The sequence below is a fragment of the Harpia harpyja genome, chromosome 6 (assembly GCF_026419915.1).
Source record: "Harpia harpyja isolate bHarHar1 chromosome 6, bHarHar1 primary haplotype, whole genome shotgun sequence".
NCBI classification, from domain to species: Eukaryota; Metazoa; Chordata; class Aves; order Accipitriformes; family Accipitridae; genus Harpia; species Harpia harpyja.
The window spans coordinates 6,344,678-6,366,577 of record NC_068945.1 but is presented as its reverse complement, the minus strand read 5'-3'; the positions used below and the strand labels follow the sequence as shown (position 1 = coordinate 6,366,577).

Below are 21,900 nucleotides of genomic sequence, written 5' to 3'. Positions count from 1 at the left end.
TATATTATAGTGGTACAGTTCAATGTTTTTGTCCTGCATAGACACAGTGATTTTGTTCTGAAGGACTGGCCAGAAGTTCAGTCTCCTGCTTTTCCTTTTTCATTAATATGAAGGAACAGATGTTGTACTGTTGTCTCATATTTACAGTCTCCTGACCTTCCTCTCATAATTGCTGTTTCCTCTAGCTAGCCCTTTGCCTAGCTGCTCATGATTTATAGACTTAAGGATTTATTAGAAATAGCACTTCTTCCTCTTGACTTGTGGACACCTATTTTCAGATTACTATATCAATACTAAACCAGTATATACCAACTAAAACCACTCACTATACCAATAAAAGCTATACCTATAAGCAACTGTAGGCACTATTTTCAATTTTCTCATGCTTCACTTCACCTTTTCAGTTGGTGAAAAGGGGATTGTAAAAATATTGTTGGATCACAGCAGTATTTACATCACTTTGAACATCTTGTAGATAGCTCCACAAGACACACTACAGTGGAGAATTAGAGCCAGCTTCCTTTGAATGCATCTACACTTGGTGTAAGCTGTAAGATAACACTGGGAAAAGTTAGACTACTATTAAAATAACAGTTAGCTGCAAGTATTTTCTGCACAGGTATCCTCCCATAATGTATGAAATAAATATCACTTAAACACAGGATTGGCAGTACACTGAAAGTAAATCCAGACATTAAGCAATTAAGTTGCTATCTCTGCTCCTTCCTTACAGAGAAGAGGACATAAAAAAGCTATATTTAGCATGTTTTGAAAACTCAAGGGTATTTAGATATCCTAAATACAAAAACATTTGGTTATTTTATAGGGTGCTATTACTCATTCCATTTTTTCCTGTTATTCAAAAAGTTAGTTCCACATTTAGGTCTGTAAGAACTTATTTGGCTAGATGCAGTAGCTGTTCTGAAATCAGCAAGTTTGCACTGACTTACACTAGCAGAAAAACAGTCCCATTATATTCAACTGTCCTTCTAATAAACACACCTGACAGCTGAAATTCCGTATCCCAAACCACCAGTGACATTAAGCACAATTAGTCAGGCATTAATTTGTATTTTGTGAATATGGTCATTTGCAAACAGTATTGCTGGAATCACAAAGACGCTTTATGAGGCATCAAGATCAGCTAGTGAAAGTATGACTCCTTTCAAGATAATAACCGTAGTAACTCATCTGCCTTTTACAGAATGGGGTAAGGCAAGCAGGATGAAAGACTTCTTGTGCCCAACACCATCATGAAATGCAGCCAGCTCAAATTACCATACTTTGCTCTTTTAAGTATACAATTGTAAGTCATAAGACATGCCAGTTTCCGCATCACTATGCTATATCTTATGAAAAAGCATTCAGGCAACATTTACTCAAGATACTGTGAGGCAAGCCGATTAGGTGTGTGAATGAGATCTGCAATTCAGCAGAATGAGCTCTAGATAGAACCAGCACAGTCTCCTTCCTAGCAGTAAGGCAGCAAAATTTGGTGTAATCTAATACTTAAGAGGCAAGCTGGCAGAGTTAGTAAAGGGTACTTTGTTTCACTTTGCTGTTCTTTGTATATGACGGCTGTATTTTCTTGCACTGACAAGCTCAGTTATCATGGTCCCAAGAACAGACTTTTCCAATCTGTGGGAAACATTTTTTGGAGGGGGGCTACAGCTCAGAAAGAATTTTTTTTATTCTTACATGCCTGTTTTTTAAAAGCAATGCATATGGAACTTTTGGTTCCTTTCTGTTCCTTTACAGATTCTACTAATTTATCATAGTGCAAGGATGTACCAACATTTTGTTTTGCACATTGCATTGCTGATACTAAAATATAATTGGTTTGGATGAGGCTCCAAGGAAATGATCATTTGCATGGATGCAAGTTTACAGGACAGATTCTCTGTCAGGAAAATACTATTTACCTATGAAAGAGTAAATGAACTGTCATTCATACACATGCTGTCTAAACAGTTACACTGAAACTTGGACAAGGCAGTGTATTACAAAACTGTGACACCTTATCTGCCAGTCTACTCTGTAATTCGCAGCAATCTGAAGTAGGAAAGTAAGTCATTGTGCGAGTCTATAAATTCATCATCTTTTGCCATTTCTCTCAGTCGTAGTGCTTACATGTTCTCTAACTTCTGCTGAAGGGTTTCCAGGAACTGGTAAACAAAAATTTCTTCCATGATCTGTTCTGTCTGCAAGTTCCTTAAAAACCCTATGCTATCCATATCCCACACCAAGCTACCAATCAGTCATTTCTAAAACAAGCTGTAAAATTTGCAAAGGGTTGCAAAGTATAACACAATATATAACGTATATAATAGTATAATGCTATAATACAATAATGTATTTGCTCAATTTCAAATTAAGAATGAAAATTTCATTTCATGAACAATGAATAGGGAAATAAAAAATCATCTTACAGTAGCAATAACACCTTTTAACTTTCACAATAAACAAGATCTAGAGTGAATGAGGGCATAACACCAGCAATAATACATGCAAGCACACTACACACACTTTTCAGGGCAGAGGTGAGGCCAGAAACAATAAGAATAGTGCTACAATGCATTCATTAGTGTTTATGAAGTGTTTTGATATCCTCAGCGAGACAGGGTATATTTGCCATTAAAGAAAACCAAGCTTGTTTAAATGGAATACTTTAGAACATATTATAATTAAAATGTTAATAGTCCCATTGTTCTTGGAATCCCATAAAGTTTTGATAAAATTATGTGACTAAGTTGTCCCACATGGAAGTGCACCCTGTGCTTAAATTAAACCCTTTCAGCTGCCTGCACCACACCAATCCCCAAATACATTCTGGCCCCAAATGCAGAAGGTATTAAAGGGACTTGCCATGTCAATAGAAAAGGAAGAAAAATGAAGAAAAACATGGCAAAGATTAGAAGTGCCATTAAACAAGGCAGTAGATGGAGAAAGGACACATTTTTCTTCCCTGAAGTACCCAAATCCTCTCCATTTATTCCAAAGCTTGCTGTTGACAACGGAAAGCCTTGTAATATTGCTTTTTCCTGTGCTGGCACAGACAGCCCCTCGCTGGCCTTCTGAGGTTTGCCAGCTTCATAAAGCCACAGGTATCACATTCAATCTAATAGCACTTTATTATATATAAGGCTACTCTATGTTCTACTACTGTACATCGCAGCTTTCATTTCTGTCAGGAGTCCAAAGATCAAACGACACTGTTAACATGCAAAGCAATATTCACCCCAGAGAGCCATAAAGATGGAGAAGAAGACCGTGGCGGGGTTGTCAAATAAGTGGCTAGCTCGAGCGGTAGCACAAGCAGAGCTGAGGTTCCAGTAATCACAGAGCTTGTCACACAGGGGGCACATGGTGAAGGCGTTGCGTTGGTCGCACATTTCTTTACTGTGAATGACAAGTGCACAAAGAGTATTACGACTTAGAAAAGGGGTATGTACAGTAGTGATATCAAGCAGCACATCATAGATGTTACGAGCTATTAGCAACATATGTGGCTTGCGCTTGCAGAGAACAGAAGTTGTGTGTTTCTTCAAGGCACGTTGCCATGAGCTGGAATATTAAAATACTTATAGGCACCTTACCAACAGGAGAGCAATGCAATACAGCAAACAATCTAATTACCACACTGTATTAGTGAATTCGTCAAGACTGCATCACTGAAGACTGAGGTTAACCACACTAAAAGAAATTAATTAAAATACAGTCAAAGTGGAATATGCCATCTCTGCAGTCAGTTACATGATTTGATACAGATCAGATTTAAATTCATGAAAAATAATTCTGAAGTGGCCATGAAGGAAATTCTGTGTCCTTGACAAAACACACATTTTTAACATGGAGGCACAAAAATCCATGTCAAATACCATGCTACTTTATGTATCGGGACTGGCCATGTATGTTTGCATAAAAGCCAGAACCAGCACCCAGGCGTGTTGGTTGGTCTGTGTCACAGACAAAATAAATTTGCAACACTATTTGCAAGGTATGCTAGGTTTTGGTATAAACTGACATACATGTACTGAATTTAAAAGACTTACACCAACCAAGAGTCTCATTCTTAGCAAGGATGTTATATTTCACAACATTTACTTTGACATTCACCTCTACCCTGCATTTTATTTTTAAGGTATTTATAAAAGCAATGGTTGTTTTCCCAGCACAAGGCTTTAACACCAATTCTCATCTGTACCACCATCTGCTATAAGGTTTTGGCTATGTTATGCAAGTGTGGGCAGTTATTTTCGGCACCCATTCTAATATGTTTTCAGGGTGTTCAGATATTGTGTGCACAGTGGTTTCAGGAAATCAGATACCTTTACGTTTCAGGGTTCTCAAGTTTGAATGCTGAATATATATGTGCTATTCTTGGTCTCCACAGCTCCTTGTTTTTCTAGTACAGAGTGCTAACCTAATTTTCCAAAATAAAAAAAAAAAATAGGAAAAAAGCCCCCTCCCCCCAGCAGTAAATCTTATAAAAACTAGAAAGTTTCCACTTCTGCCTCATATATTCAGATGCTAAGTTGTATTTCCTTTCCCTCAGTTTACAGCATTTGTTCAGCTGTCCTCTGGAAAATGTGAGATCAGAGACTTTCTTACAGATTTATAATCTTTAAGTTGTTATTTTAATTCTTAGTCTTATTTGCTATGTATTTACTCAGTTTCTAAAAATCTTTAAAAAATCATTATCACTCTCTCTTTAACAAGCCAAACCCTACTTGACACTGCTGAATATGCTTTCACTTTTTTTCATAAGGTTTGCATGTGAAAGACCTTCATACCTACACAGTCTTACTCAGGTGAACTGAGCAGTGCAAAGCTCAAGTGTCCTTGCCAGGATTGTGAGCTAAGGAAAGACTTGCAACATTGCTTCACTGATAGCTGGCATACTGTGACTATAATTGTTCCTATATTGACCATCATTAAATAGCATTTTGTCTATGACTTCAAATGAAGAAAGAACTACTCAAACTGTAGTGTCAATATGTTTAATACTATATCATTTGAAAGGCATACAGCTGTTTCCAGCTATCATACCATTAAAGTAATGCTCTCTTCTATTTCAAAAGGCAGTAGAGGGTGCTGCAGATACATCTTAGCCATAAATCTCACTTAAGTTTAAATGTTAGCACAAGCTTTCCCACAGACAAGCACAGCCGGTCAAGATTCATTCAGATCAAGCTAAGAAAACAAACCCTGACTCAGATGTGTTGTTATTCATCATTTACCCAACAGTAATAACATCCTACTGCAGTGATCCACTTTAAAAATTGCCAATTCATCTGAGAGAATGCAGGAACTGCCACAACAATGTGACCAGCAGTACTAGTAATCCAGTATCCTGTCTCCACCAGAAGTCATACACAGATAACACAGAGGACGTGTCCTTTTTCTTCACTGAGACCAGACATTAACATCACTGTGTCGATTTGGCAGTTTTTGTTTAGTATAACACCCTCAGGACACACAGCACAAAACTCAACATTTTTTGTACCTGTCAAGAAGGAGGATACTGTGGATACCAAATATGCCAAATCTGCTAACTATTGTTCATCTTACTTGTGCAAATAGCCTGATTTTACTATGAAGAGCAAAGTAATCCAAGAGTACTGGACAGTGTATTTGAATTAACTTCAGTGAGTTCTGCATGATGTCTTTCTGGGTGAGTGTGGAGATACGTGCATTCGTAAAAAGCAAATGGATGTCACAAAAAAGAACTCACAATAATGCAGTAGACTCACTGAACATTTCTGTTTCAGGAGCTGCAATACTGAACAGCCAAATAAATGTGTGTCATTCAAATATCTACACGTGTGTTTCTAATGCTCACAGGGTTGTTAACGATACATCACTGTTCTTCAGACGTGTCAAAAGCAATTAATCTCACTAAGGATTATGAACAAAAAGCACAGTCTTATGATTTTCAAGTAACAAATTATTGATCACAGAGAAACTTACCTAGGAATGTCACTCTCAATGGTTATACATCCATAAAGAAATACAATAATCCCGACTACTGAAGATGGAATGAGGAATTCTGTATATAAACCCAGCCATGCAAAATAAAGTCCTATCTTTTCTCCAAAATACTTTCTGAAAAAAGAGAGGAAAAAAAAAAAGCATGTGTCAAGGGTATAATTTTCAAATGTGTTTTACAGCTTCTTAACACTCCCTGAAAGTTAAAATACTAATTGTCAAAGACATGGATGAAAACCCTGAGTATCTTGAAGTCGGTATCACCAAATGAAGGGGGTGATTTTGGCAGTTTGGAGTTCTCCTTTCAGAGAAGTTAAAGACAGTCCTGTATCATTATAATACATACTTAACATCTGCTCAGGGAAGGCTGCGGCTTTTGCATCTTTAAAATGAAAGTCAGTGAAATACCCCTCATTTTCATCAGAAGTGGCAGCATTTCAACCAACTATTTAGCAGGAAACGTTGGAAAGGATTCAGCTCCTCAGAAGAGTATCTAGATATACCATCTTCTTTGCCTCTGTAGTCCTCCTGGGTTCAGTTGGTGAGAGTCATGGAAATGACATCTATGGCAACATACTGACAACATCCTCTGATATCTTAAAAGACTAGTAATCTTGAGTTGCTGTTAAAGAAGGAAGGTTTACTTGCACACTTAGCACTGGCTTTTCAGAAAGAATAAATATTTTTGATAAATTAACGGTCTCTGGACAGCTGGTTTGAAAAAACAGTTTCTACTCTGAGGAACAGTTCACTGTAGATGTTGATAAATATGTGCTAGTACTCAGCCCAACATCTTCATGAATCACACTGCAAGAAGTAAACTAAACATAGATGAAACTCACTGATCATTCCAAAGTACTGTTAGAGTGATTACAAATATTGCAAAACACCAAGAGCTTCAGAGAGCCCATGAACTCACCGTGCTTAAAATCAGACTAAATTTAGATAAAAACAACAGAGTTAGAAACATTTCACAAGCCAGAGAGTAAGATGGAGGAATGCTGGACAGAAAGCAGCTAAACAGAGAGCACTCAGGGCATGACATTGTGTTTGAATCAGTGAGACATATATTCACACTGTGGTGGCAGAAAGAACAAAAAGAATTTCAAGATAACATGTCTAACAAAAGAAACACAAGACTTGCTCCTCATGAAGTCTGAGCACAATCCCCGTCTGAGATAGATTGATTCTGAACTCACTCACACTAGGAAAATGTTACCCAAGCTTAGCACCCCAGATTTAAATTATTCCTAATGAAGATGGTTAAATGAGATTTTTGGAGGCCCAGGATTTCTTCTAACAGATATAATTCTATTCTGACAGAATTTAATGACAAACCTCCATGTCTGTAGAGCTGAGTTCAAGTCCTTTGAGCAGTATAAGCAAAACTGAAATTATCTACTCCAGAAGCTAGGTCTCGGGGCCAGGCTGCTCCAGGGCCAGGAGTGCAACCAAGGCAGAGAGCCAGGGGACAACAAGACAAGCGTCCACAGTCGTTTCCAGCTCAGATGAAAGGAGTAAGGGTAGAAACAGTGGGGGTTTTTTTATTACTACAGTTCCTGCTGTTGTTCTCACACCACCACAGCTGCAGCTAACTTCACATTCCTAGGCTCTCACATAGGAAAGCGGGCAGTGCAGTCATGCCTATTTCAGCGTTGCCTTACATCAGTGCCTATATTTACTTATGTCTAACCAACCTCACATATCCTTTAGAAAGGGTACACGCAATCATAAAAGAGAAAACAGAACAAAAGCACTTTAAGGTGGTACACGGACAACATTATCTTCAATATAAGGGGATGCTATAAGTTGGAGAACTAGCACAAAATCGAGGGAAATTTCAGGAATCTTCTGGGAAAGGAGTATAGCCCCTACACCTGACATTTACAAGGCTATCATAAGAAACACACTGTGTGAAGTATCAAACAACACAAGTGGAATCATGACAGAGTGAGTCGAATGGCAATAACTTAATTAGCTGTGTAATTCTCTTTTGTTTGAGAAAGACAACATGCCAAAGTCAGAATGGGAATACTATTTGCAGCAACCAGTCTTTAAACAACATATACCAGCTTAGCAACTCTACATTCACACCACAGCACAGTTTTTGAGCACCTTGGGACAATGGATTATCACATCTGCACAGAATTTGTGGAAGTACGATACTATATGATATAGTATAGTTTATAAAATGATAAATGTAAATATTTAGGTTGCAAATATAATCTGAATCCTGTGAGACTACTCTGCAACCTGGCACGTCAGGTAACTTTTGAGGTAATGTTTAGGAGGTAGTTTTTCTTTATTTTCACATTTGTTGGTTTTTTAATATGAAGTGAGGGAGGAAATACTTGATTAAAACACAGAAATAATCAGATGGCCTATAGCTTTTCTTCAAGTCTCCTGTGTGAGTCAACATACAGCAGCAATGGCCTTGGAGCAGCACAGGACAAGAGGGAGACTCCGTTTGCTCTCAGGTTTCCTCCTGATTGGGAAGTGACACACCTTGCATTTGACATTAAGGCAAACATCACTGAACACATCCTAACAACATGGAACAAGAAGGAAGAGAGGGGAATTATTCTGATTATCTGTCTTCTTACTCCTTATTTGTAGAGTTGGGCAGCATGCGTAGCTAGTACAGTGCTCCAAATAGGTCAAAGCAGACATGAAAAATAGTCCACAATGTGAGCTGTTCTAAACTATTGTTTTGACAAAGGGCCACAAATTAGCACAGAAAGTGTTCAAAACCCAGAAGCATTAGAGTAAAGAGCAGCTGACCAGGGTCAATGAAGTTGAAGCTCATGAGGCTTCCTCTAGAATTTTTAAGCCTTCCAGTGATAAATGCGATCTGTAACCTATAAAGCAAAGGGTTACTATTTGCATCCATGCCAAGAGAAAGTGAGAAGAGCTCAACAATGTCCTGGCAGTATGGAAAAAACCTGTTGCCAAGAAGAAAACTGCACAATGTTTTGTGGCTTAAATGTTTTGAAAAAGAAAAATAATTAAGACTGCTGTGCCCAAACTCAGTCCACCAATGTGCCAGAAAGTGAAATAATCTCAGGAGAAGCAATGACAGTGCTTGGAAGCATGATGATAAATTTAAATCTGAGTTTATCAAGCTAGAAAAACACAGGACGTGGACATGTTCCTTCCTTTTTTACCACATCCCAAGAACTGTTCTCCCGTTGCTCTGAATAGGAGTCAAGCCTCTGTAAACACCTGTGACCACCTGTGACAAAATCCACTGTAGCCACAGCTGGATTCAGCAATTCTTGGCTCAGACCTTAAGAATACCTTGGGGTGGGTTTCTTTCTAGCACCCCTCTATAAAGGCACACTGGCATAGTTTTATAAGGTTTGTAAGCGTTCCACCCCTACTGAAGTCAATAGTTTCACATCAGCAAATTGCAATGCTATTTCACTTTGAAAGCAGGATGATAAGTTTTCTCAAATGTGGACATACTAGCCCCTCTATATTTTCACACTAAGAGGAAAAAAAAATTGAATGATTGCAGTGAATGAAGAGAAAAAAATGTGTTATTCAAGGGTAGAGTAAGATGTACGTCAAGAAAAGGAATTTTTACAAGTTTTTGTATATTTACACCAAGAACTTGGCATCTTCTCTCATTTACATTAGGATAAAACCAGTCTTACTTTATTATACTCAAGGAATTACTCATGATTTATGCTGGCATGGAAAAAGAGGAGAATTGAGACAGGAGTTTTGCCCTACCTCAGTAGCTAACTCACATCCTGTTCACATCTATCTATCCAGACAGAGCTAAGGACTAATCCTTTCCAAAGTATGCTCATGGATGGCCCACTGCAGAGTGCCCCAAGAAAAGTATGCCCTCTGCATTGCATGAGCTTTATTTCCACATTAGCTGTATTCTAATGTAGAGAAATGTCCCTTTATATACACATACACAATGAGGACAGCAGTTCTCATCCAAAACAAGGGGCAAATGGCTTTGATAATGAATGTGTACTGCTCTTATCAGAAGCAGCAGCCAAGCATTTTGTTCTGTGTGTTGTTACAGTAGAAGGTGAAATTTTGTGCCTTTCACTTTGGAAGACTTTTTGAATGCTGGTAAAATGGCCACTTACCAAGTACTAAGTTCTCTTGAGTAAGAATCATGTCTTTAAGGAAAGATTTGGCTAAATCATCCATGACTCCTTCAGAAGCTGAACAAAAGTTGCACTTCAAGCAAATGATCAGAAACAGCATTAAAAAACTACGACGACAACAACCACCACCTGTAGAAAGTGTATTCCCTCTCATGGCAGAGTTAGAATAAGAAGTATTGAGAAGGACGCAGTGAAAATGTTTACTCGGTTCCCTCTGCTTTGCCCATATAACACTTGAACCAGACATCTGCAATGCACTTCTGTCTGTCTGGTTGCCAAACCAACATCAAAAAGAGTAACTGATAATTAAACTCTATGCTTTCACGTTGGTCACAGTGCTTCCATGTCAAGTTGTGCAATTTATAAATAGACTAAGATTTGGGGAAGGGGGGAGAAAGAGAGAAGGAAAAAAAAAACCTTAGTTTTTGACTCTGAAAACAAGTGTGGGATACCTGGAATGTGAATAAAGCATGTGGTGCATGACACACACTGGAAAGAACTCTGGAGTCGTTCAGGAACAAAGTTAAAAAAGCGAGGAAAAGACGCTGTGGACACTGAGTCACCTAACTGGGAAATCTGTTCAAAACCCTTCAGTTTTTTAATTTCCATACCCCATTCTAGGCCAGCTGTTATTTCATGTTTGCCACAATTCATTCCACCACCCCTATGGTGGTGGAATAGTTTCTATGCAAAACTAAACTGATTTACAGCTACAAAACTAAACTGATTTACAGGGTAGGCTTTCCCCTGTGCAAATGGTCAAACAAGTCACATGTATTACTTGTCCCTTCAAAATAAACCGATTCACACAAATTGTGGACAAAATTCTGCTATTCCTACTATCGGGAGAAAGGACAAGCAGTCCTCTCAAAGTACAGTTTTATGTCAGAATATCTCTGCTGCCAGAGCCAGTTTAAAAACTTTCTTTCCCTCCCCAGCTTCCAGCCCAGGTGCGCATTCCCTTTCTGACCCACCGCAAGGCAGTTCACAGTGTAGGCCTATGAACAGCTGTGACAGACCAGCGGAGAAAATGACAACCTGTTGCAGAGGGTAAGGAACACAATTAATTCCTTCAGGGGACTTTGTCACCAGGAGAAAATCTACCATTACACCAAAGGTAAAACAATGACTCCCCTTACAAACATAGAACTAATTTCTAGCATGTACTAAGTTCAGAACACAGGAGATTTTTCCTTGTTTCTGAGATAATAGTCCCCACCAAACTGAAGTTTCCATCTCAAAACTGTAGACTTATTTCAGAAAGACTGCTGAAGTATAGAGAAAACCCCAGTCACTGTAACGGAATCAGGAACAGGACATAACATCTCTGTATACCCCACCATTTCACTCCAGGTAGAGTTGCCTATGTCCTAACTTTTCTGGATTTGTCATTTTTTCTCCACTTGAAAATTTTCTCAGGGCAGGATTCAAACATTTATTACAACCATCTGGGACACCTGGGTGGAATTACCGCTCAGCAGCAGCACTGAGGCTGCTGTGCATCCAGAGATCCTAGAGATTTCTACCATGCTTGTGCCTGAGAGCATATATACACATACTCTGTCCAGACAGTCCCAAGAAGAAACATATCAGTGCTAAATCCAGATGTACAGAGAGTGCACCAAATGGAGCAATATGGAAGCCAAGAAAGGCTCCTGGCAGAAGACAAGCCCCCTTGGAACAACTTGCCAAGAGACTGAAAAACTTTTTTTATTAAAATTTTAAGAGGAGAAAAAAAAACAACTACAGAACCTCAGCTAAATTACAATGCAGCTGAGTCTGAGGGAGGAAAGAAAAAGTCCATTAGAAAGGCCAAGTAGTTCTGCACACAGAAAACAAAGAAAGGAGCCTCTGTCCAAGGTAAGAGCACGTGGTTTTCCCTAAACTGGAGATAAAGATCAAGACTGTCCAGTAGAGAGTGATTATAAGGGTGTTTGTAAAAATAGTTGATAAGCTTGTGCAAGAACCCTAAATCAAACCCTAAATGCTGAAAGCTAGCTCTAAAGTTCATGTTTGTGTCCACATCTGCAAATGTCCTTCAATTCACTTTGGAACACTTGGTACCAGATCAGTAAGACCTGGAAGCAAGTTCAGAGCCACAGGCTGGCTTTTGATTTCTATAAAAGACTTCATACGCTGTGTATTTTCTCTAACAAGTAATGCACAGAGTCATCCGCAGTGCTTCTAAGAGCATTCACCAAAGACCTACAGAGAAACTATGAACTATGAATCCGACTTTTTGCCTGAAAGTAGAATGAAGCAAAATGCCACAAGAGCCATTTTAGCTAAAGTTCCTGTTCAAAAGCATTAGTTAACAAATATTTGCTATGTACTCCAATGGTACCTGAAGTCTGGAGCCAAACCTGCCTAAATTATGGATTATAACAGCCACAGATACATTTTCTTCCAAGGCACTGTGAAATATTACTTGTGATCCATTATAGGACAAAAGAACACTATCAAAATATTGCAACCCCTTAGAGAACAGAAATTTTGAAATTCACTTAGATGTAGAACTATGTTTTCCCCTAGTCTCTTGTCTCTGAAGAAATAAGTACTATTCAACACAGTAACTGGGTACTGTTTAGGGAGAAGGTGATGTGTGTGGAGGAAGGGAATACTCAAGTTCTCAAATTCTAATGTATTGAAAAACTTGGGAAAGATATCTAGAATAAAAAAACCACAGAATTTGTGTATTAACTGCAATTTAAAATAGCAAAAGATCAAACCTTACCCTGTAAAGAAATAAAACCAGGACAAGCCACTCACTGAGCTTCACAGATTCACAAACCTTATTGCTTCCATTCCAAGAAATTGTCAGAATACAACTGAAAGGGCATAGTTTGTGGTGATGGATTATAAACTGAAAAAAGCCTTTGTTTACTGGCTGTAATACAAAGAACAATAGAAGCATAATAAGTAGACATGTAATGTGACTGAGACAGAAATTAAGGCTGACTACCTACCAATTGTATAAGCAAGCAACATGATGCTGGTTAGTCGGAAGCACTGTAACTGCATTCTGCTCTCTGTTATGGGAGAATACAAAGCTTCAGTGCCTCTACAGAGCATATTTTGATTTGTGCATGGCCTTTGTAAAGTGTCCAGATCCCCACAGGTAAAGAGACCTTTTATCAGAGAGCTAGACACAAGGAGAATGTGATTTGCAGGAACATAAAAATAATAATGTACTCATACGTAGCCCTTTAGGTGCAGTAATAGCAGTCCTTAACCTTATGTAGTGTTTGAAAGTATTAAATGCCTGATTACATTAATCTGTTGATGTCTGGATTTGCCTGTCAGGTTCTTTGGCTACAAAGCTTCTCCATGTCTCTGAGACTGCAGTAGCCACAGCACACCTTACTAAAGAGAGACATTTTCAGCAAGAGTAGTAAAGCAGTGTTTGTCCCGTCACTTCCCAGAACTCATGCACAAGACAACCTACATACACTCAGTGTCTCCCTACTTTATTCTCTAGCATACTTTAGGATACAAAAATGTCAGTAACCCTCCAAACCTGGCAAATTAAAAATCCATAACATGTAGCCCGGCTACGTGAGGCTGAGTCAATACTAATGTAACTAATACACCTATGAGGAAGGCCGTACAGTTCCACTTTATAAACACCTCAGCACAGCAAGTGACACTCCATGTAAGAAACAAATAACTCATTCAGTTATACATATAACATTTTCTCTCATAATAAACTCTACAAGCTCCTACAAATAAGGAGTGACTTATTTAATATGATGCAGTGAATCACCCTGCTTTTTAGACTGGCAGGGACGTTACCTACTCTTTTTCTCCCTATTTTCTTAACACCCACTATGACTTGCTTTTCCAGCTTTTATTTACTTGCAAATGAAATGTTTGCCCAAGTTTTTACTTTAAACAAATGTGAGGTCACTGATATTTTATCACTTTCCTAATCTTCAATTTTCACAAGATAATTTGCACAGTTTTCACAATCTAGAGTTTGAAGTTCAAATACTGACTTATTTTCATAAATAACTTTGATTTATAATAACTAATATTTCATGAAAGCTTTCTTGCTTTTCAAATTAATATAGCTAAGCCTTACTTCAGAGTCTGAATTAATTTCATGTATTTGCTTTGGTAAGTAAGTACTCATAAGTACTTGCACTGTATTACTACTGTCAGATAGACACCATCTAGTGGCTAGTAAACAGATGTGTAATTTCCAATAAAAGACAAGTATAATAAATTCTTTTTAGTCACAGTATTACTGCACACCTTGAGATAGCAAGGCTTGCCTCTTGTCATTTTGAGACAATAAGAGAGTTACAGAACATTCCTGTTTAACTAAAATTTAAACTGCTAGTCTTCAAGACTTCAGAGACTGTGACAAATGGAAAGGCAAACAAAAGACATTCAAATGCATCCTGTAAGTTAAATGCATGCAAGAGTTTCTGGTTCGTTATCTTTCAGGCCTTCAGGAATCCCAAGTCCCAGAGATAGGGGGAAAGGTTTAAGCAAGGAAAATGTAGCCTTGGCAGAAGAGGACCAGATCCAGGGAATACTTAAGCAAACTGGACATGCATAAGTCCATGGGCCCTGATGGGATGCACCCACGAGTGCTGAGGGAGCTGGCAGATGTCATTGCAAGGCCACTCTCGATAATCTTTGATCCATGATGGCAACTGGGAGAAGTGCCCAAAGACTGGAGGAAAACAAATGTCACCCCCATTTTCAAGAAGGAGGACCTGTGGAACTACAGACCGATCTGCCCCACATCAATCCCAGGGAAGGTGGCAGAGCAGCTAATTCTGGAAACCATTTCCAGGCACATTAAAGATGAGAAAATCATCAGGAGTAGTCAGCATGGCTTCACCAAGGGGAAGTCATTCTTGACCAAATTAATAAACTTCTATGATGAAGTGACTGGCCTGGTAGATGAGGGGAGAGCAGTGAATGTTGTCTATCTGGACTTCAGTAAGGCCTCTGACACTGTCTCCCATAAGATCCTCGTAGAGCAGCTGTTGATGTACGGGATGGATGAGCAGTGAGGAGCATTGAAAACTGGCTGAACGGCTGGGTCCAGAGGGTGGTGGTCAGTGGCACAAAGTCTAGTTGGAGGCCAGTGACTAGAGTGTACCCCAGGGGTCAATACTGGGTCCAGTCCTGTTTAACATCTTCGTTAATGATCTGGATGATGAGGCAGACTGTAGCCTCAGCAAGTTTGCAGATGACACGAAACTGGGAGGAGTTGCTGATAGGCCAGAGGGTCATGCTGCCATCCAGAGGGACCTTGACAGGCTGGAGAAATGAGCTGACAGGAACATCACGAAGTTCAACAAGGACAAGTGCAAAGTCCTGCACCTGGGGAAGAACAACCTCAGGCACCGGTATTTGCTGGGGGCCACCCAGCTGAAAAGCAGCTTGGCAGAAAAGAACCTGGGAGTCCTGGTGCACACCAGCTTGAACATGAGCCAGCAATGTGCCCTTGCTGCAAAGAAGGCAAATGGTATCCTTGGCCGCTTTAGACAAAGTATTGCCAGCAGGTCAAGGGAGGTCATCTTTCTCCTCTGCCCAGCACCGGTAAAGCCACAGTGGGAGTACAGTGTCCAGTGCTGGGCTCCTCAGTACAAGAGAGACATGAACATACTGGAGAGAGTCCAGTGAGGAGCCACAAGGATAATGAAGGGACTGGAGCACCTCACATATGAGGAAAAGCTGAGAGAGCTGAGACTGTTTTGCCTGGAGAAGAGAAGACTCAAGGGGGATCTTATTAATGTATGTAAATACCTGAAGGGGAGGTGCAAAGACGATGGACCCAGGCTCTTTCAGTTTGCCCAATGACAGGACAAGAGGCAATGGGTACAAACTGAAACACAGGAGGCTCCTCTCAACATCAGGAAATGCTTTTTTACTGTGAGGATGACTGAATACTGGAACAGGTTGCCCGGGGAGGTTGTGGAGTCTCTCTCCTTGGAGATATTCAAAAAACATCTAGTCACAGTCCTGGGAAACTGACTCTAGATGGCCCTGTTTGAGCAAGGGTTTGGACCAGATGACATCCAGAGGTCCCCGCCAACCTCAACCTTTCTGTGATTCTGTGATCTTTGAACACTTCAGTTGCAACTATTCCACCAAGACAGTAATACACAACAGCAGTAATCACCTGCTCAATATTGCATTAAAATGTTCATTTTCCTGCTCTCTGTCCTGACTGTGGAATTTCAGAGATTTCCCAAGGTGGAATCCTTCTTTATGCAGGTGTTTTCTGGGGATAATTGTTACATGGTGCCCAGTTCTAAATCTCTTCCCTTGTCATCTTGGTTTTGTCCACTGGTAGAGACAGGTTACTGGATCAGACAAAGCTATGGTCTGTCCTAATGTAACTTATGTACAGAGAGAGAGAGGATCCTTATACAAAGCATCTTAATATTGGGGTATACCTTTAAACCAGATGACAAGGGTTGGTCTTAACCCTTGGTCAGTGCTCAAGGAGTCAGAAAAGGACCTCCTCTCACCCCAGCATGCCATAGCCAATACTTTCTACAAGATTAAGATGTCCAGAGCAGTTTTACAAGAAAGATAAGCAGAACTGTAACCACCCAAATGCAGCAACTGTTTTCTACTCCCTGCAGTTCCCAGCAATACACACCTCTAGATGCCTACAAATATTTGTATGCATGTATATAAAACTGTGCAGGAGTTTCTCTTTTGTTTCCAAATGTGTCCTCCCACCTCTGGCTTTTGCTTGTTGAGTTTAAAAGAACTTTAATTTCTTGTCAAAATACATTGGTATCACCTCCAAAGATACCTGTTGGACTGGCTGTGAAGTTTAGGCATCCTACAGGCACTACGGAACTTAGCCTGAGACAGTTCTGCACACAGATAAAACTGAACTCCAGCTGCCTACAAAACTACACAAACGAAGGGGGAGGCACTAGGAAGCTGCACAGCAGCTTCAGTCATCAGAGCCTCGGCTTTGCATAAGTCCTGATGTAGATGTGCACATCCTTTGCTGGATCTAGCTTTTGAAAATCCCACTGAAGGAGTGAGAAATCTGGATGGTAATGAGGATCTTAGTGCTCATACAGTGACCTGAAGCCTGGGAATTTTGTTTATCAGAAAGCAGGGATCTGTTTTTCCTCACCACTGCAATACAAGCCTACTGGTTTAAAATTCCATCTCTCATACAAGCACCAATAAATAAGACCAAGCTCTTGCCAAAACAGACAGAGAACCACTTCCTACAGGACTGGCAAAGTCTATGAAATGCAGAGCTGTAAGTAAATCATCTCACTCAAGTCACAGGCCTGCATCCAGCAGAATAATTCAATACAAATTCTTCAGTGATTTACGCACCATGAGCAAAACCCCTCTGCTTTGCAATAAACACAGGCGAGCACTCATGTAAGCCCTGTAACAAGAAGTTCCATGGGTGGAGGGGAAACTCCCTACAACTGCAGATGAAAAGTGCTATCCTAGCATCAAGCATCTAATACGCAGTCCATTTAATGGACGTATGACATGATACAAAAGTCCATTCATAAATAAACTGGGGTTGTGAGGGGTAACGAGATCACACAGACACTGGAAAAGGGAAAGAATTACAATGATGGAGAAAGCATTCCTTTCTCAACAGCTAGGACACTGCTCCAGGGTCCCACCTGCCTCTGGCCCACTGCAGGAAGCTCTCTGCTGTAAAAACTGGCACAAAGGACATCATCAAGGCTTAGTGAATACTGGCATAGCACTTCCTACTGTACCTTGGGTACCTAATGATGATGAACTGTAAGTTGAACGTACCCCATGTTGGGAACAAATATTTGTTGTAGAGTTCCTTGGAACTATAAAAAGATGTTGGACTCAAAGTGCAGCACAGTTATAGGAAGAAGATATGCTCAGATTATTGCCTCGGGCACGTTCTCAGCAGAGGTTTGGAAAGGAGCTAGATGGACTACTGCCAAAGTTACCAGTAGAGCTCATGGGCATTTTTCTATTTAATGCTATGTTTGTTCGATTACTGCACTTTCCCAGGCTTAAAGCTGTTTTCTCTTTTTCCTAATAAAGAATTCCTTGCATTTAGCCTCAGCATCTTTGTGAATGTTGAAGATATGCCCGCTAAAGACAGTCAGGGAAGAATTGCATAGTGTTCCCATATTTCTGTATGGGAATGGAGTCATTTAGTTATTTACCAAGAAGAACTGTTTTTTACTGTCTTTACCCACCTGGCATAAGGGGACCCTTTCCAGGATCCTATGAATCAGTGTCGTCTCAGAAGAATGCTACAGTAATTCACCAGACTAAGGGGGAAAGCACAACACTCTAAACATACTTATCGCTAATATCCAAAAAGAAAGCAAGCTCCATCCTCTCTCAAAGGGAAAGGAAACCCCCCAAAATGAGAAGTGCGCCACTGGCACACAGTGAAGAAAAGAGGCTAGAAAAGAAAAGAATCAATGGGTAAGCCTGAAACATACTTGGTTTCCACCGAAAAGGCATTTCTGTTAAAGAAGGAATCAAACAGCCAGGTAGAGAAAAGGTCCTCATTGTAATAGTGTACAGACCCAACGCCGTAAGCGATGTCTTACTCAGAACATAGTAAATAACCACCTGACCTAGCAGTTGCTTCAGCAGAGAGAAAAGTGCATAACATAACTATTCTCCAGGCATTAGGAACCAGATATTACCCTGCACATCTACCGTGGTGGAGTTTTCTTTTCTCTCCGCAGCGTTATGGAAGCTGGTGATAGTCATGTAAGCCTTGCAGAAGGAGAGTGTGAAGGGAGCTCAGTGCTCTGAGTCTGCTGGCTGTATATGGGAGGCAGGCCTCCCCATCTCCTGCTTTGAAACCTGGCTGTCAGAAAATATATAGGTATTTGTTGTGAATCTGGGGAGTGTAAGACTGACCTGCTGGGTCAGCCAGCCCACCACAGAGCGGCGAGCTGGATATATCTCTCTCCCAAAATATTAGTCTGGACTGATTAGGCTTAGCTCTGAAGCAAGCATTAGAGAGGGTTGTTCAAGCCCTGTGAGGTACCACATATTACAAGGTGGTTTTCTGCCAAAGTGGTTACACTGCATAAAAAAATAAAGATCAGACGTTTGGTTCGGTTAATTCACAATAATAACAGAAGAGTGACAGGGAAGCAGAGGAATTAAAACATACAGGAGAATCTGCACTTTGAGGATCAATAACCCCAAAGTTAGTATGAACAATGACTGAACATTTGAGTGTACCTCTGGAATTAGGGAGGGCACCGCAGACCTTTATTTTCAAGTTCTTAGAGTTCTAGACAGTATGTGGAGACAAATGTTCTCTCTTAAGAGATGAAGATGTGGCTACAAAGCACGGTGGTGAAAGCAGCGGTGATTCGCTAATGTATTAAACAGGACAGATGGCCACAGTTAGGGGAATGTTGTACCAGAAATTGATCTTAACCACACTTTTGCCAAGGAAGAAACGCTTATCTCTAAAGACAATAAAAACGCCATTTCAGCAGAACTCCCCTTTTCTTATTTTATCGCTCCTTTAAAACTACCCTATCCTAAGTAGAGTAAGCAGATATAGTCAGTTTTGGGTTTTGTGGTAAAGATTGATGAAAGACGGTAAAAAGGCAAACCAGTAATAACACTTTGGGGGCCTGACTGCTTACATTGAACACCGCACTACACAGGCCCCAAGACACTGAAAGTGAAGGCAACAGTATCCAGAGCCGAGACAATCAAACTTTGGAACATAATAGGTCTGTCATTGCTTTAAAAACTGCCAGGAAGAGAAAGTTACAGGCTGCTGTGTTTTAGGAAGACAGCATTCAAATGCAGGAACAGGGGGGAACTGGTGACTGTTCGCTCAAGAGCAGGTTCAACATGGGCACACTGCAATGAAGGGCTAGAATTCCTTACACAAGAAGTTGAAACAATTTTCCATACCAAATTAAAACATAGCTAAAAATAGGAAGGAGGAAATATATTAGGCAGGCAGTTTGAGTAACAGAAACTTGCAAGTTTTGATTTACATGCTATACACTATAAATAATATTTTGGATAACACACTTTTCCACCTACTCCTGCAAAAAGAGTTATTGTATACATAGTCTTAATCTTTACAATGACCATGTCTTCCCAGTTTTAGGCTTTACAGCAAGATAAGCATATACAGGCACTTGGAGCTTTGAAAGTCATTATGCTATAGATAATGTAGCCTGTTAGTTTTTAAGAAGTTAGGTGAATTCCTAGCAATAGGCAATAGAAATAAAAACATGAAAAATGAGATCGGTTAGAAGGAGCTGATGAGCTGAGACCTTTTAGAAGCACTAATATTAAAATAAGCTCCACCGCAGTTAAAAATGAGCTAGCTCTGCTTGACTTCCCTAGGGCGAGGTATTCTTATGTTAATAAGAAGATAACAAAAGGGGACCTCCCTTCTATGATGATGGTCCTCTATCTGAACTTCAGTGCATACACAGGTTCCCATCTGCAGGTGCTTCAAGATGTCCATTAAGAAGATAACTTGCCAGTTTTCCAGGAGTTAAGTAAGCTTTTGTCTCATAAGGATAACCATCTCTTTGTGATACCAGTAACCTTAGCATACTCACTTCTGTCATTTACAGCTCCTAAGTGATAAAGGTGGTATTCAACCAGAAATATAATTTATTATAAATTCTGCTATACTTCTTCTCCTTGCTGTATGTTTTCTTGACTTGCTATAACTCATTAGAGGTGCACTGCCCTAAGACAAGAGACAATGGCTGCAAGTAGTATCAAGGAAAATTTGGTCTGGACAGAAGGAAAAGTTTATTCCCTGAGAGTGGTGCAGTGCTGGAAAGGGTGCCCAGAGAAGCTGTGTGATCTCCATCCTTAGAGATTCCAAAACTCATGAGCAATTTGATCTGCCTTTCAAGCCAGCCCTGCTTTGAGCAGAGGGTAGGTCTAAGGACAACCTATTAATTCTAGAGTCACATTGTTAAAACTTTTTTTAACATACTATAACATTTATTTTAAAAAAATAATCACAAAACCTGTTTTCTTCACTCAGGTTCATAAATTCCTAGGGAGTGTCCTCCCTGTCTCTGGATCAACAGTAGTATTATCCCTTAAGAAACTAACAAATACATTAACTGCAAAAATTGCTAAAAACTGGCTTTGAACTCATCTTCATTTGAGAAAAGAACATCATCAAAATAGAAGAAAAATCACTGAACCACAGATGGATTTTTTAGCACCTTTTAGATTACATTACAAGGATTGAGAGAAACTGCTGTTGATAAGTGCATTCCTACAAGAAAGCTACACTAGAGAAACTCCTCTCTAGTAGAAATCAATACTTAAATTAGGATGAGAAAAAAAGTGTATTATAACAGACAAATCTCTAGAGCCCTGCATGTCCTAGAACTTCGACTTTCATTCTCTACTTGTTAATATATCACTCATGCCTTCCAAATCTAAGGATGACTGAAAGAGGAGGTAAACCATTTTCAGTACGTCCAGCCTAAGATACCTGTTAGCAAATAATTCTTAATTTCCCTCTCAAAAAGTGTTTATCATCCTCTTAATCTGAGTTGAAAATAGATGTATATGAATGGCAAAAATTGAATTCATATGGCTATATTTACATTCATGTGCTTTTGAAAATAAAGCAATGCATTAGCCAGGCTTTGTTTTAAGCAATGTTATTTAGTATCTGAATGTGCACCGAGAGATGGAGTGTTATAAACATTTTATAAATCAATCCTCAATTCACACTGTATTATCTGCATGATCTGCACTATATATTCCCTTTTTAACTGAAATTGTTTTGCTGTAGAAT

General features: G+C 39.7%; 1 protein-coding gene across 3 annotated transcripts in view; it reads right to left on the bottom strand.

The window, feature by feature from the left end:
• The window catches only part of ANO2 (anoctamin 2), a 200,223-nt gene that overhangs the window by 117,358 nt on the left and 60,965 nt on the right, over window positions 1-21,900 (bottom strand). For 2 of the 3 annotated variants that reach the window (XM_052790551.1, XM_052790552.1), the window contains exons 11-12: window positions 5,971-6,105; window positions 3,239-3,399 (exon numbers count right to left, since the gene is read on the bottom strand). In XM_052790551.1, the coding sequence (XP_052646511.1) occupies window positions 3,239-3,399; window positions 5,971-6,105 (296 nt within the window). The remainder of the gene's footprint in view (window positions 1-3,238; window positions 3,400-5,970; window positions 6,106-21,900) is intronic. The other variant, XM_052790553.1, reaches the window with a different exon arrangement.